The following is a 15,087-nucleotide window of genomic DNA, read 5'->3' as shown; positions in this document are numbered from 1 at the left end:
ATCTGCAGGTAAAACAACAACTCAGATTTTTAAACTCCTATGGACTGCATTAAATGTCATCAAATCAGAACTAACATTTCTAAAACCATGTGAACTCTTATTTATTACAAAAATAGTAAGCAAACAAAGCAGTAAAAACTGAGAATGAATTCAGGAAAAGAAATACAAAAGAAAGCATTAAAAAAAGAACTTCAAACTCAACTAGGTAGAAACAAAAGCAGAGTAGGAAAGAGGGGGAAAAACAAACCAATGAACTTGTACTTCTAAAAATAAACTTGCTGTGCCACTGATAGCTGGCTATTGAAGACAGGGAAACTGCACAGGGCAGTGATTATGCTCTAACGAGGGGATAATATCCAAACTCTGCCTGACCCCTCTGAAAAATTCCCACTGGAGTCAGGAAGGGTCACTGGATCAACTGCTTTGGACTGCTTCCCACAGACTGACAGTTTAAATCAGCAGCTGCTCTCCAGCAACATTTTTTTGAGCCCCAACTCTAAAGTCTTACATTTGTCTTTAAACAATTATCAGCACTTAAAGCATCCTGTCCTCTTCTGCTGATGGTGACAAGGATGAAATAATTCACCTTTATTCTCACTGCTGGCACCAGTGTTGGCATCAGGGGCAGGTAACATGTCCTCAAAGCCCCAGGACACGATGTGCTTCCCTCCAAGTAGGCAGGAGGGGGATCCAGGGCCTCCCTCCAAAAGCAACAACCTTTAAGCAGAAAATAAAATAAAATTTTATAAAGAATAACTTTAGGAAACATGAGTTAAATTAAAAGTTAAGACCATGATGTATTTAAAGTAATTATTCTGTCAGAGTTCATAAGTCATTTAAAGGAATCATCAATATTTAATGAAAAAATAAAAACAAAACACCCAAAATCCAATCAATGCTTTTAGGTTTGATTTTCTGATGTCTTCTGCACATGACTAAATCTTCCCTAAAGCCTTCAATAACTCTAAAGCCTTTTAATCACTTTTAAAGACATTCTTCCCTACATGCACTCAACACATTTTCAGAGCTGCTGGAAACTTTTATAAGGAGAAAAGTTCTACAAACCTGTAGAGAACATCAGCCACAGGCAGGGACCCCAGCTCAGTCTGTTTCTGTAATAGATGCACTGTATGAACAAAGGTTTTCAGCGACCCTCTAAAAGGACAAGAAAAACATGAATTAAAGATGTCTATTGAAGGCAGACTGAACACACACAACAGCAGCCACAGAGAACACCCAGAATCACAGCCATGACATGGCATTAGCTTCTCTTCTAACTGGCATTTCCTTCCTGGAGGATGTTCATTCTTTGGGGAGGAAGGGGAAGGAGGAAGAGAGGGGGACAGGCAGAATGCTGGGGAACCTCTGGCCTACATTCCATCTTTTTTGGAAGAGGCTGAAGTCCCAGCTGGGAGGGAGAGCAGCAACCACAGGCTGGGCTATCAACAACAGGTTCATAAGGCAATCCAGGCACCTGATAAACACCTCAACCTTGCTCCTGAGGCAGCTCTTTCAGGACTTCTTGTAGCTGATTAATCACATTCAGATCTCCAGTGCAACCCATGGATATTCCTGGCTGAGCCCAAGTGCGAGCAAGAGCTGCTGCACTCCCACCTGGAGATGCTTTTCCTAACTCAAATAGGAAAGACCAGACCCATCCATTTCTTATCAAGATTCTGACTTCTTTTCACAGAATCATGGAATATCCCGAGTTGGAAGGAACCACAAGGATCATCATCCAGCTCCTGGCCCTGCAAAGACAGCCCAACAATCCCAGGCTGTCCCTGAGAGCAGTGTCCAAGTGCTCCCGGAGCTCTGGCAGCCTCTGGGCTGTGACATCCCCTGGGGAGCCTGGGCAGTGCCCAGCACCCTTCCCTCATCTCCAACCTAAACCCCCCTGACACAGCTCCAGCTGTTCCCTGGGTCCTGTCCCTGTCCCAGAGATCAGGGCTGCCCCTGCACTGTCCCTCCTGAGGAAGTTGTGCACTGGGATGAGGTCTCCCCTCACAACCCCAAATTTGGAAGATCCAGATGTCTTTAAAAAATCTGCATTTTACCATTTCTGTTTTAAAGGTCAAGGCCATTTTCTGGAAGGTGTGGTAGCTTGATTTCCAGGCATCACAGCCCACCTTAAGCAGGAGAATTTGGCTGAGTCTCAGGTCAGTTATGAGCTGCTTTCCCCACAAACAGGAGTGATCAGCTGCAGAGGTCCATGGCCTGCACTCTGCTGAGTCCAACCTTTTGCTGTCACATGTGGTCACTCAGCTCCCAAACTTCCCTCCTCCACACCCCAATCCCTGTTTTCCCCAGTGACATCTTCAGCTCTTTGCTTTCACTGATAAACCTCAGCCTGGAGAAAATTGACACCAAATACATTAAAGCACCTCCATTAATTATTTAAAGCAATATTTACCCTGTTGTTTTATTTTTAGCAATAAGAAGCACCCAAGATTGCAACTAGGAATGTCAATAATGGTCTCATTTTCAAGGTTTTTTCTTCAACACATGACTTAGATATTTAAAGGAAAAGTGTGAGGCTTTCAGAGGTGAACAAAGCACAATGGGATATTTCAACTCTCTAAGCAATGCAAGGCAGACTTGCAAAGAAAATAAAAGATCAACCTGAAGTTCAAAAGCTCTACGTGAAATTTAGCTCAGCTGCAAGGGAACATCCCATATTTCCTGCAAATTGACATCTGGGGAAAAAAAAAGAAATGAGATTGTGTTTATCAAATCCAATTTCTCTGAGCTATGTTCAAGTACATTGCCTTTCAGATAAGGCAGTTGTCAGGACAGAATAATTTGCCACATACCATAAATTTCTCATTGACTTCATTAAAACAAGTGCACTAGAAATTAAGTAGGTTTCATTTGAATAAACCTTTTCCTAAAGCAAATCATGCCATATCCTGGGAACTCCAACATCTTAAATGAGAGTTAAACTTCACAGACAAGGCTGTGACCTGGAGAAGCAGTCAAACCACTATTTCCAAAAGGCTCCTTGTGACTTTAAAGCCACATTCATGGGGCTTTGCAGAGGTTTTGTATTTCCTCTCCCTCTCCCCAAGCCCCATTCTCTTAAAATAGTAGGTTTTGATTAAAAGCAAATATGTCCAATTTGTCCTCAATCATTTGATGCCAAATCCATACAGGACAAGGGGTATTTTAATCTACAATGATTGAACTCTTCACTGGCAACAAAATTAAAAAATACCTCCAGACATTTGAGAGACAACACTGAAATCAAATCTGAAAGGAATTGCCCTGAAACCTGGCAGTCCCACCTTCTCCAGCCAAAGAAAGGTGCAGGACAAAGGGAAAAGGAGACAACTTTTTTCCCTGATAAACACATTTGGAACCATTCCTAGAGCAGCTCACTGCAGTAGAAGCAGCAATGTGCACACGAGGCATTGCTAACCCAGATCCTTCTGCTTTTGCATATGCTAAACACATGCAAAAATGAAATGCTTAGCAGTTTCACCCTTTCCAACCCAATATTTAAATATCAGAAAGAAAGGCTGGTGCAAGCTAAAAATAACTATCACCAGTGCAGTCACATCATTTTTGATTTGTTTCAATGGAAAGAGAGAATGAACACCAACCACAGCATTGCCCAGGGGTGCTGGAGTCACCATCCTGGAAGGGTTCAAAAACCATGGATGAGGAATTTGGGGATATGGTTAATGGTGAATCACTGCTGGACGGTGCCAAAGTTCCTTAATTCTCTCTATTTTGCAAGTAAAACTTTGTGTGCTTGTGACCCCTCAGAGAACAACATCTGGCTAGGATTTCACCTTACGCCAAACCTCAAGAACCTCAGTGCAACCCTTGAATTTAAGAACTCCAGGGAGTTATATCCAATTTTACCAATCCCATGATTCTCTGTTACTTCAGCTCCCTTACCTCGCACAGGCCAAGGCAACCAGGGCAGCAGCAGCATTTTCCTTCTGCTTGTAGGGGATGTGCTGGCCGGAGGGCGCCGTGTCCTCGAGCCAGGAGCAGAGCAGGGACTCGATCCCGTTGAGGCAGTCGGCCGGTTCCTTGGTCAGGCTCAAGGGCTGGCAGTCCCGAAGGCAATTCAGCAGCACCTCAGCAGTGATGTTACACAGGGAAGGGTCCGTCCTGCTCTGCGACTGGATCAGCGGGAACACCAGCAGCAGCCCCATGCGGGAGGTGAAGGGAGCCTGCTCCGGCTGCTGTAGCAATCCCTGGCGCTTGAGCAGGGCCAGCGCCTCCTCGTCGCCGGAGCTCTCGCGGTCGTGCTGCTCCTCCAGGGCCAGCTGGCGCTGGGCGTTCCAGAGCCCGCGCAGGGCGTTCAGCCGGTACTCCAGCAGCCGCGCGTACGCGTTGCTCTGGTTGCCGCACACCGAGCGCAAGCGCTCCGCCAGCTCCGTCGGGTTCTTGGTCTCGAAGGTCAGGATCTGGAAAGGGGAAAGTGGGTGTTGATAGAGGGTTCTAAAGGGGAAAAAATAAAATCTCGTATGGCTGTGGTGTGATTTTTAGATCTGCTGTTCTCTGCAGCAGATGGAGGGATATCATTTTTAATTTCTGGGCCAAAGAACAAGCGAGTGGTGCTGCGTCCATCTCAGGATGAGGAGTGATGGCCATAAACGGAAGCACGTGGAATCCCATGAACCTCTGTCCATGGAGGATGGCAAGGACTGGGACAGCTGCCCGGGGAAGGTGTGGAGTCTGTCTCTCAGGACATGTCCCCGTGTCACCTGCTCCAGGTGACCCTGCCCTGGCAGGGGCTTGGATTGGGGATCTCCCAGGATCCCTTCCCACCCACTGCTGTGGCATCCTGTGAGCCTGTTATTGCTGAGTCAGCATCCTCACCAAACCCAGGTTTGGGGGTTGCTGACGGGGGACTTACAAGCTTTCAATAAACAACAACAACACCACAGATTGTAAAGAAAGATACACACACAAAAGAGTAGCTTGGAAAACAAACACTCCCCTCTCCTCTGGAGCCTCTTTCTGTAATCGAGGCAATTTTGTTAAAAACTTCAAAAGAACTGCAAGGCTGGAGGGTCCCAGGGGTTTAGAGCCCTTCCATGAAAACTGGTAGGTCACTAATATTGTGTAACAAGAACACGCTTGTTCTAGTTTTGGAGCTCTTCAAATAAACAAACAAACCAACCAACCAACCAGTTTATTCCAATCCACCAAGAGCTCTGTTACACTCTCTCCCTCCCCTGCTTTTTTCTCTCTTAAATTTTACCATCTTGCACTTAGCTACACCTTTCTCAAAATACTTCAAGTTGCTGCTGTAGTTAAAAACCCTAAAAGTCTCCTCCTCATCATTTCAGACAGAAGAAAGAGGCTTTTTTGGCACTTCTAAATAAAACTGGAAACCAAGTTAGAACAACAGAAAACAAGTAAAGCATGACACAAAAATATATTTATGGTTTAATACCCAAGCCTGGGACTGGAAAACTCAGATTTTTAAGTAATTTACAGACAACTTTTCTCCTTCTAGAAAACAACAGTGGAGATCAGCAAAGTCACTGAAGCTGTGGCAAGCTCAAGGAAAGCCATGAGCCAAGCATTTTCTGATACTCTGGATCCAGCGTCCAAAGGGATTTGGTATCCAAAGGGCTTCTGGCCATGTTCCAAAGTGCATCATTTCATCCACCCTCAAACACAATTTCTGGCCCATCTTTAAGCTGTAAAACTGTCCTTCTCTCATTCAATAAATAAATATAAACGTGGGAAGGGGAATGTGAGACACAAATCTGCCATGAGGAATGGCATCCAAGGCTCTTTGTTTTGTGGGGTTTTTTAATTGCAGGCAGCAGTCATAGAGATCGTGAAATAAATGTTCCTGGCTAATTGCAGACTCCTGAACAGCTTGTTAAAATGCTGCAGGACAATCACATCTGCCAGTGCCACACAGCCTCTGACTAAAGGCAAGGAAACAGCTTTGCAGTAGGACTTTGACCACTAGAGCCAGGAAAAGTTCACCTGAAAGGAATTCACATCATAATTACACCTGAATGGATGTTGTATTGAGCTCCTTACACCTAATAAGCCTCCTTTAATTAACTTCTCCAAGAGATTATGAATATTAATTCTTAAACCACATATTACACATTTAAAATAACCACCTTCTGTTGTGTGTTCTGCTGTCTCAAAAATAAGTTTGTTTCCTGTTCTAGATGGAATCACTTTCTACAACAGTTGGCTTTTGATTTTCTTGAACTAAACTGGGCAGATTTTCCACTAAGTGACGACAAGCTGCAGAAATGGAGGAAAAAGAGAATTAATTTTTGCATTTTCAGAGTTAAATGCTGGAGAAAACAGGTCTGTGGTCTTTGTTAATAACAAAGATACCAACACAAAAGACAAGCTGTGATGTACTTGATGTTGCATGTCTTGCTCCTCAAATCCCACAGTTTAAATAATGAAATTTATTTTTTTTCCTTTGATTTGGCCCTACAGCTCTGAGTCTGTCTTGTAGCAATCAGGACGAGTCAGTGTCATCAGTTTTGCTGATGAAAAGCCTTTTCCTGCTGAAGTTTTAGTTTCTCCCTGATCCCACAGTTCCCAATTTGCTTTAAAAGCATGCATGGTCTGTCTGGGATTTTGCCTCAGTCTTTCATAAGGGAAATGAGCACTAATTTGGGTAAATGATACAGGAAGTACATCAGTTCCAACAGATTTACAAGATCATTCCAAAATGGGACTTCCAGACTTTTGATAATGCAGTTTACATCAACTGATTTTCATACAAGGCTTATGGAACCAGTGGAAAAAAACTCTAATCATTCAACATCATCTGAGGGTCTAAGCAGGCATCTGCACTTCCAGTAAACAAGAGGATGTTAGAAAGGATGTTAGAAAGGATGTTAGAAGAAAGGTGTGAGGTCATCTGCTGTACAGAACACTTCAGCAAATTAAATTAAAGGCTGTTTTCCTCAAAAGCCTTTTTACTAGAGGTCAGTACTCAGAGCTACCTCCAGAAAGGAGCTTGAAGACCAAATGTTCCCAGTGAGGCTGGGACAAACACTCTGGAGCTTCCAGGATTCAGACACATCCCAGGGAACTGCTCTGGCTCTCCCTGGGAGCCAAATCCAGCCCTTCCCTCCCCAACAGTGCCAGAGCTTCACTTGGCCCCTGCCAGATCCATCAGTGCTTCCCTCTGGATACATTAAAGACTCCACACAGGAATCCCAGTCCTTGCCAGGATATCTCCAGGCAAAGCTTGTCATCTTCCAACTATCTGAAGTCAAAACAAGTTAAAATAAAATGCAAGAAAACCCTCCTCATGTTCTTTCACAAATTCTGATACAAACAACACAACTACCAGGGTTTATAAAAGGGAAAATTCCCTTTCTTGCTGCCTCTGAGCTGCCTCAGGATTTACACCTGAGCCTCAGCTCTGATTTGGGACTGATTCCCAGCACCCTTTGGGGTGCCTCGATATTTCCCTGTCAGGGGCAGACACCAAACCCAGCCCCACACAAACCTCACTGAACCAGTCCCTGATCCATCAGCTCCCAACTCCAACCATTCCTGACTAACAAGGCTTGAAGAGAATCAAAGAGGATGAAGAGGATGCAACAAACATCACTTTACCATAGAACAAGTTATCTAAGTAGCTACTTACATATCACTAAAAACTGTTATTAAATAGTTTAATTGACACTATTTTAATTTTACAGTATCTTATCCTTACACATTATTTCCTTGATCTTTTAAATCAATTTTAGTCAATATTTTAATTAGAAAATGGTAGAGCCAGAGTTCAATCACTCTAATTGGTCCTTGACATCATCTTCAACATTGAGGAGCACAAAAGGTATCTGATTTTAGATGAATTATTGGGAGGTGTCATCTTTCCCACTGTATCCAATATTTGTCCTTTTGCATCCCACTATATGACCTCACTCAGGTAATTCTTCCCATCAAACAGAATTTTTGCCAAATCTGCTCCAGAAAGGAGTGGCTGACATTCCCTATTTTCAGGGCAACATGTTTCTCTGCTGATAGTAAATACCAGACCAAGTACAATTAACACACACTAATATACATGAAGAGTTTTAGCCTGAGGTTTTATGACCCTATTAAGTAAATTTAAATGTGAGCTGTCACTAAAAGGCAGCTTTCTCCTCTGGCTACAATTCCTGCCCTTTGTCCTCTCCCTGGTGCCTGTAGGGGGTGTATTTTAATTCTGCTGCACAGGGAACTGAGGAGCAGGGAAGTTGTGCAAAAAGAGGGGTTTTTATCCTGAACTGGCATATTGGAAAGGGAAGCCTCAATCTCCAACAACATTTAATTCTTTCTCTCCAAAGCTCAACTGGCTGAAGTTCACATGGAGGAACATTTATCAGGATCAATTACACCCCTTTACCCCCCTGAGTATTAAATATGGATTATTACTATCTCACAGGAGGTGAGATAAACCAGACAGAAAAACAGAAACAGCCTCAAAATTGTAAAATATCTTTAAATCAGCATGAGAAAAAATTAATTCCATTACTTTGATCACCCCATTACAGGTTTAAGGTCATTCCTCTTGTACAGAATTAACAGAGAGGCAGCACCACTTGTTTACCGGGCTCTTTTGTCTCTAGAAACACCAATAAAACAATGTAAAAAGACTGAATTACAAAAAGTATGGATTATTCTCTAACAGAAAGAGCACAAGTGACAGTTTTAAAGGTACCCTGAAGATTGAAATACACATCCCAACTGAACCTGCTCCATAAACAACCCTGTGTCCTTGTCTCCCACTGTGTTGGGGAACAGCCTTCTGCTCCTGGCATTTTCTGGGACACCCAGCACGAAGCTGCCCTGGTGCAAAACCCACCTAAATTTCTTCTAAAACATTTCCTAGCCCCCCTCTAAGGCCTTTGCCTTGCTACACCACGTGCCAAATATACAAATATGTCTGAACATTTTCTCCCTGATGTTTTAGCAGCTGCTGCACTTTACACCATGCTTTAATGCTGCAGTTAAAAAACTACAAGTCTCAAGGTTGTTCCAATTTTTTCTGCTCCAAGAAATTTTAACCTTATCCTCTTGTTCAAAGCCTCTGCTGAGTCCTGTGTGGAGCAGCGCAGGTTTTTAACTACTCAGCTAAAAGCAGAAATTGTTTTCTTTTGTGAAAGCACTGGAAATCTCATTGCTCACAAATAAGCACTAAGACACTGCTATCTTTTACAATTTTATCCCAAATCATTTTTGTAACCATACAAATTTACGAAATAACCTTCATATCTGAGATGAATTACAGAGAACAAGCAAGCTGTAAATAAATAAAATGCTATAAAGTGTTGTTTCTTTGTTCATTAAAATATTTCTTTGGCTCTTACTCAAATAGTAGGTGAAAAAGGTAAAGAAAAATCTTTGTAATTTAAACATCTGAGAGTGCAGATCACTGAATTAATAAGCTGCAACTGGTAACAAGATCTATATTTGGGAAACAGATTTGCAAAATCATCCTTGAGAAGTTTCCTAATGTTTCTCTACAAGGTTACCTAAAATACAACTGCCAAACTCCAAAGTCAGAGGCCCAGTGGTCCATATTAGAGAAGTTTAATAAATTCCAAGTGCTGGCAGAGGACCCCTGGGGCACTGGAAGGGGAGGAACAGGCAGGATGAGGCTGTTCCAAGCCTGCCACACGCCTGGATCAGCAGTTTTCAAGTCAGAGGTCACAACCCCAGGAAGGGTCACTCACTTAGGAAGGAGTCAATTGTTGATGGTGGCATTAGGGACTTTCAGCATGACAGAGGTGACGCTTGTAGATGGCAGAAAGGTCACAAGCAGAAAGGTTTGGGAAGCACTGACCCAGATAATTGCAGGGAACTGCTCTCCCCCTCAGCAATCAGGCAAAAGTGACAAAATGTTTTCTCTGGGCCGGGAGGAAAATGGGTGAAAACTTCCAAGATTAGCAGAAACCTTCCAGTCTAAATCATTTTATGGCAAACACAAGTCAGTCACAGGACTGGCACATGCTGAGAAAAGAGCACTGGGCTTCAGCTCTTCAACCTCTCTGCAGAGAGCCAGCCCAGGCCATGCTGGGGGAAGGAGGACAGGCCACCACTTTTACCTTACTAGTTTCATTTTTATTATTTTGTTTACCTTCCACTCGATTAAAGGGAACTATTTTCAATGCAGAGCCACACCTGCTCCTCACTCTGGCCTACAGAACAGAGCTCAACAAGAGTCCAAGCAGCAGATGAGGACAGACATGATCCCAACAGCTACTGAGGGAGGAGCTGCTCTCCCAGCTCCATGGGAAAACCAGAGGAAGATTCCCTGCCCATGGCAGGAGGGGATACTGGATGACCTTCACCCCAAACCATTCTGGGATTCTGTGGCGACTCTGCAGAGCTGGCAGATCAAATCTCCCTGGTTTGAGGGACCTCTCCTCCTCCAGACAAACCCTGAACACAATCCTGGTGTTACTCCAGGGAAGGTGCTTGGCTGGGAAGATTCTGGAAGTGCTGCAGTTCCCTTTGGGCCACATTAAGGAACTTAAAGGGAACATTAAGCCCTTCCTGCACTCCTGGATGGGCACTGACCAACCACAATGTCATGGTAACACCTCCAGCTCTGTCACCCAGTGTTGTCTCCAAGAAGGAGAAGACTTTGCTCTTTCAAAGACTTCTCTGTGTGAAAGGTTTTAAAATAAAGGTCCAAAGGCTTCTGTAACCACTGACTAATCCAGGTCTCTCCAGACTAGAGAATTTTAGTGAGAAACCTGCACCAGGAGCAGCTGGTTCATGCATAACGTTACAAAATTCTATCAAATTTTTTTTAAAAGCCTCAATTTTTTTAAAATATGCTGAAACAATCTAAGAAGTTGGCATACATCATCACAGAAAAAATAAAAACAGAGCAAAAACTCCACGCCCTTTAAAACTCAACTCAATACTCCTAGAACAAGCTGAAAGAGAAGATTAAGGCACTTGTAACATACCATTAAAGTATATATATGTATGTATACAAATACACAAAAAGATAAAATCAAAGCTGCATGGGAGTCAAAATAGCAAAATAATAAATTTCCATAAGCCTTTCTTGGCATAACACCAGCAATGTAACACTTTTTCCTCTGCTTTTCTTTTTATAAATAGACAGAACCTTTGAACAGAAGGACAAAGGAAACACATCCAAACACACTGACATTAGTCACCAATACGCTCTTTAAACGGATATTTAGGCAAAACAGACCAGAAGGACACTTCTCCACCCAAAAAAATCCATTAAAGTATTCAACATTATACATTTTTAATTGAGCACTTCAGCTCCGAAATTCAGCCAGGCTTCTGACCACCACTGATGAAGCACAAGAAGTGAATTAAAGAAGTTTCCTAATCAAAGCAGCAGCTGCAGCATCTCCTACCCTTGGCCAATAGCACATCCCAAGAGATTTCTGTTTGGACCATTTTCAGAGATATTTATTACACTGCAAGTAGGAGTAGAAAGAGTGTAAATGAGCTGTTGTGTAGCAGTCGCTTGCATGGCCATGCTTCAGTCAGATGTGTGCACCTATTTCCACAAAATGGCTCCTCAAAGCCATTCCACATCACCAAAGCGCCTCTTATTTCAATGAAAACAGCATTAAAAAAAAGGCAGAGAAAAGTTATGAGCTAAATGTTTTACCTTTGCACCATGTGAAATTTCATTTTTTAAAAATCCTTCCCCCTCAATACCAAAGTCTAAACCAATTTGCAGATATCTGAAAATGAAATTGATCGCTTGTGATCATCAATTCCATCAGTGGATGGAAATAAAAGGCTTTAATAAGCTGTGACTTGAGAATAAAGATCAATATAAGTCAAAATCAGTACTTATCAAAAATAAGCACCACAGTAAAAAGTCATATTTAATTACTTATTTCAAAGTTTTGCACTGCAAACACAAACAGGAAAAGAATCTCTGGAGCAGAAAAAATGAGGTGAATCAGTGGCACTGGATTGCTGCAACACTTGTTATAATAAATGTCAAAGCACAAGACACAGTAGCACCAATTCCATTCCTATCCCTCCCAAACAACTGGAATTTTAGAACATTCTTAACACTAACAAAAAAAAATTCTCCAGACCTTAAGTGTTTGTCAAGTGAAGCTGTGTGTCAACTTTCAGGCTGGAACATACTTCTGGCCTGGCTGGCAAGATCTTAAAATAAGGTCTGGTTTGTTTTTTAAAGGATATCCTCCTTTCTTGTGATATAACATGAAAAACGCTGTGGGAGCATGTGATTTTTCTAGCACAGTTTTTAAACGCAATTCTGCTTCTAGAATCAAAATATTTTATTGCATCCAAGCTGCACTGAATGCCAGAGCAACTCTGATCACAAGGGAGAATCATTCCATGTTTATATACACAGAGATAAGTCAGCCACCTTAAAAATCTCCCTTTTCCTGTTCATGTGATTTTTGCCAACATCCATTTCAGGGGAGCAGCTGATTTCTCCATGCCATTCCCCAGTGTCCCAACACACCGGACAGAAAACACACGTTCTGCAGAAAATATCTTTCCTTAGATAAGGCTGGGGGAAGTTTCCCCAAAGCCCAGTGAACAATAATGTTGTCAGGACTGCTCGTGGGGTCATCTCAGCAACAGCCCAGACAGCAGCTAAAACCTCACTAAAAAGGGTTTTTCGGCCTAAAATGCCTGGTACTAAAGAGAGGCCGGAGATAAAGCTCCGGCTGGAGCGTCCCCTGCGCGCTCCCACCGCTCAGCTCCGGTGACAAAGCCCCTGTGTCATTGCGAGCCACACTGCCGGGGAGGAGGGTGGGGTGAAAGAGGAGAAGGGAGGCACACAGGGGGGAAAAAAAAATGCAGTCTACCAAATAGATGCAACCTATAATCCGTGACATTCAGTCCTTCAGCGGCTCCTCCTAAGATAAAACAGCTGCACCGCCTGCCTGCAGCCAACAAACACCAGGGGCAGTTCTGGGAAGGTAAAAAGCTGGGATGAAAATCTGGGCTGCCCTCCTGGCTCCTTAATAACGATCACTGTCAACAGCTGAATAAAACACCCGGGCATCCCTGAGCATGTCGTTGTAAGGCTGATGAATTACAAACCATCTAAAAGTAACAGCAAGAAAACACAAAACCTTCAATAAAAATAAACGGGCCAAAGGCCACGCTGAAATCCGTGAGCACGGCTCTGATTTCCAAACCTTACGGATTCAAAACAAGGAGGACGCACCAATAAATACTTCACCCTCCATTTACATCAGCACCTCACCATCCCCCTGCCCAGCTCCACTTTCGTTATTATCTGAAATAAATCAGATTGACTCAAGACAAGCAGAACGCCTCGACCCCGGCTGGCCCCGGACTCCAGATCCCTCACCCGGCATCCGCAGGCAGCATCCTCCATGCCGGCCCCCCATCCTCCCCTAGTCATCCTCCCTGCACCCCCATCTCCCATCCCCCCGTCCTCCTCGCCTCAGGCCTCCGCTGCCACCGTGCCCCTCCGCCGAGGGCATCCTCCCCCTCACCCCCCGGCCCTGCCCCGGCCCTCCCCTCAGTTCGGGGGGCCGCCTCACCTCCAGCTCGGTGTCGCCGGGCTCGGCCACCCCAATGATCTCGCTGGGCAGCTCGGCCAGGTCGGTGACCCGGATCAGCCCGTCGTGCAGGAAGATGGTCTCCTCCTTCACCGACAGCCACTGCGCCGAGTCGGTGGCCGCGGCCGCCGAAGCGGCCGCCGGGGACCCCATGGCGCGGAGGGCGGGGGGGCTCCGCAGGGCTGAGGCGAGGCGGGTCCCGCTACCCGCCCATGGCGGGGGCAGGGCGGGGGCAGGCGCGTCCCCAGCGGCCTGGGCGCCGGACAGCCGGGGCGCGGCGGGCAGCAGCGAGGAGCGGCGCGTTGCCACCGCGGCGGCGGCGCTCCGGGGAGCTCCGGGAGCCGCCGTGCCCGCCCGCAGCCCCGCGTCCCGCGCCCGCCTCACACACACCGCTGACAGCGCGACGCCATGTTGGGGGCTGAAGCGCGCCCGGCATGCACCGCGCGGGGAACAATACACCCGGCCCCCTCCCAGCCCGCGGGGCCCCGCCCCCCGCGCCCCGCGGCACCGCCCCGAGCGCCGGGACACGCCCCCAGCGGCGGAGCTCCGCCCCTCAGCCGCTCCCGCCGCTCCGCCCGCACCGGCGGCGATGCCGGCAGCGCCTCACCCGTGCCGCTTGCGCTCCGTTCAGTGCTCCACCCGCACCGGGCACGGTGGATCGTCCGCACTGGGCACAGTGCCTCGCTCGCACCGCGGGGAGGGTGGTAACCGCACCGGGAAGAGCGGGTCAGCTGCACCGGGCGCGGCTCCGCATCCGCACCGGGAGCGCTCCCCTCAGAGCTTCACCCGGGGAGCGGATCACCCACGTCGGGTGTTCTCCCCTCAGCGCCTCATCCGGACCGCGGGGCGCTCCCCTCAGCGCCTCCACTCGTCCCTCAGGGATTGCTCCCCTCAGCCCCTCGCACGTCTCTCAGCGAGGGACGCTCCCCTCAGGGCCTCACCTCACTCCCCTCCTGCAATGGCCGCTCCCTCACCCCTTCACTTCCCTCCCCCGAGAGCTGCTCCCTCAGTGCTGTTCTCAGTTTCCCTCTCAAACATCTTGGATTCACTTACTGGGCCCCTCTGAAACTCCCCATTTCCCTCCAGGGCTGGTCCCTCTTGGTTCTCCCTCATGGTTGTTTCTCCTCTCCCATACCCCTGCTCATTCCTATTTTGTCTGTCCCCTCACAGAATGATTTCCCTTTCTCTCTTCCCCTTGACCCCTCTGTCACCATCTCACAGGAATGCTGTCACCTCTCAAGGAGCTTTTTCCAAAGAGCTCATGAGCAAGCAGGTATGTCCCTTCAAATCTGTACCTCTGGATTTATGGATTCCAGAGCGTGTAAAGCAAAAGGGTTGCAACACCTCAGTATGTGTGGAAAAAAAGGGGATCCAGAGGAAAATTGATCCTTCTTTCTCAGCCTAATTTCACCCTCATTTCCCTCAGACCTTGCCCTGAGCCCCTTCAGAGGCACAAAGTATCAGAGGCAGCTGTACCTGGATGTTCAGCAAAGGACGTGCTGCTGAGACAAATCATGTTAATGAGAGAGACGTGGTGATAAATGTTAAATAGTTTTAG

The 15,087-nt window shown here is 46.0% G+C and overlaps 1 protein-coding gene across 4 annotated transcripts in view; it reads right to left on the bottom strand.

Annotated features, from left to right (window-relative positions):
• HECTD4 (HECT domain E3 ubiquitin protein ligase 4) overlaps nt 1-13,934 on the bottom strand; it is a 65,124-nt gene extending 51,190 nt beyond the window's left edge. For all 4 annotated transcript variants that reach the window (XM_084217404.1, XM_084217405.1, XM_084217407.1 and 1 more), the window contains exons 1-4: nt 13,512-13,934; nt 3,904-4,421; nt 1,066-1,155; nt 587-717 (exon numbers count right to left, since the gene is read on the bottom strand). In XM_084217404.1, coding sequence (XP_084073530.1) covers nt 587-717; nt 1,066-1,155; nt 3,904-4,421; nt 13,512-13,682 — 910 coding nt within the window. In that variant the 5' untranslated portion in view covers nt 13,683-13,934. The remainder of the gene's footprint in view (nt 1-586; nt 718-1,065; nt 1,156-3,903; nt 4,422-13,511) is intronic.
• Between the last annotated feature and the right edge of the window lie 1,153 nt (nt 13,935-15,087).

This window comes from Fringilla coelebs (genome assembly GCF_963513975.1).
Source record: "Fringilla coelebs genome assembly, chromosome: 17".
Taxonomy (NCBI): Eukaryota; Metazoa; Chordata; class Aves; order Passeriformes; family Fringillidae; genus Fringilla; species Fringilla coelebs.
The sequence above is the reverse complement of the archived record's forward strand: the minus strand, read 5'-3'. Positions and strand labels throughout refer to the sequence as shown.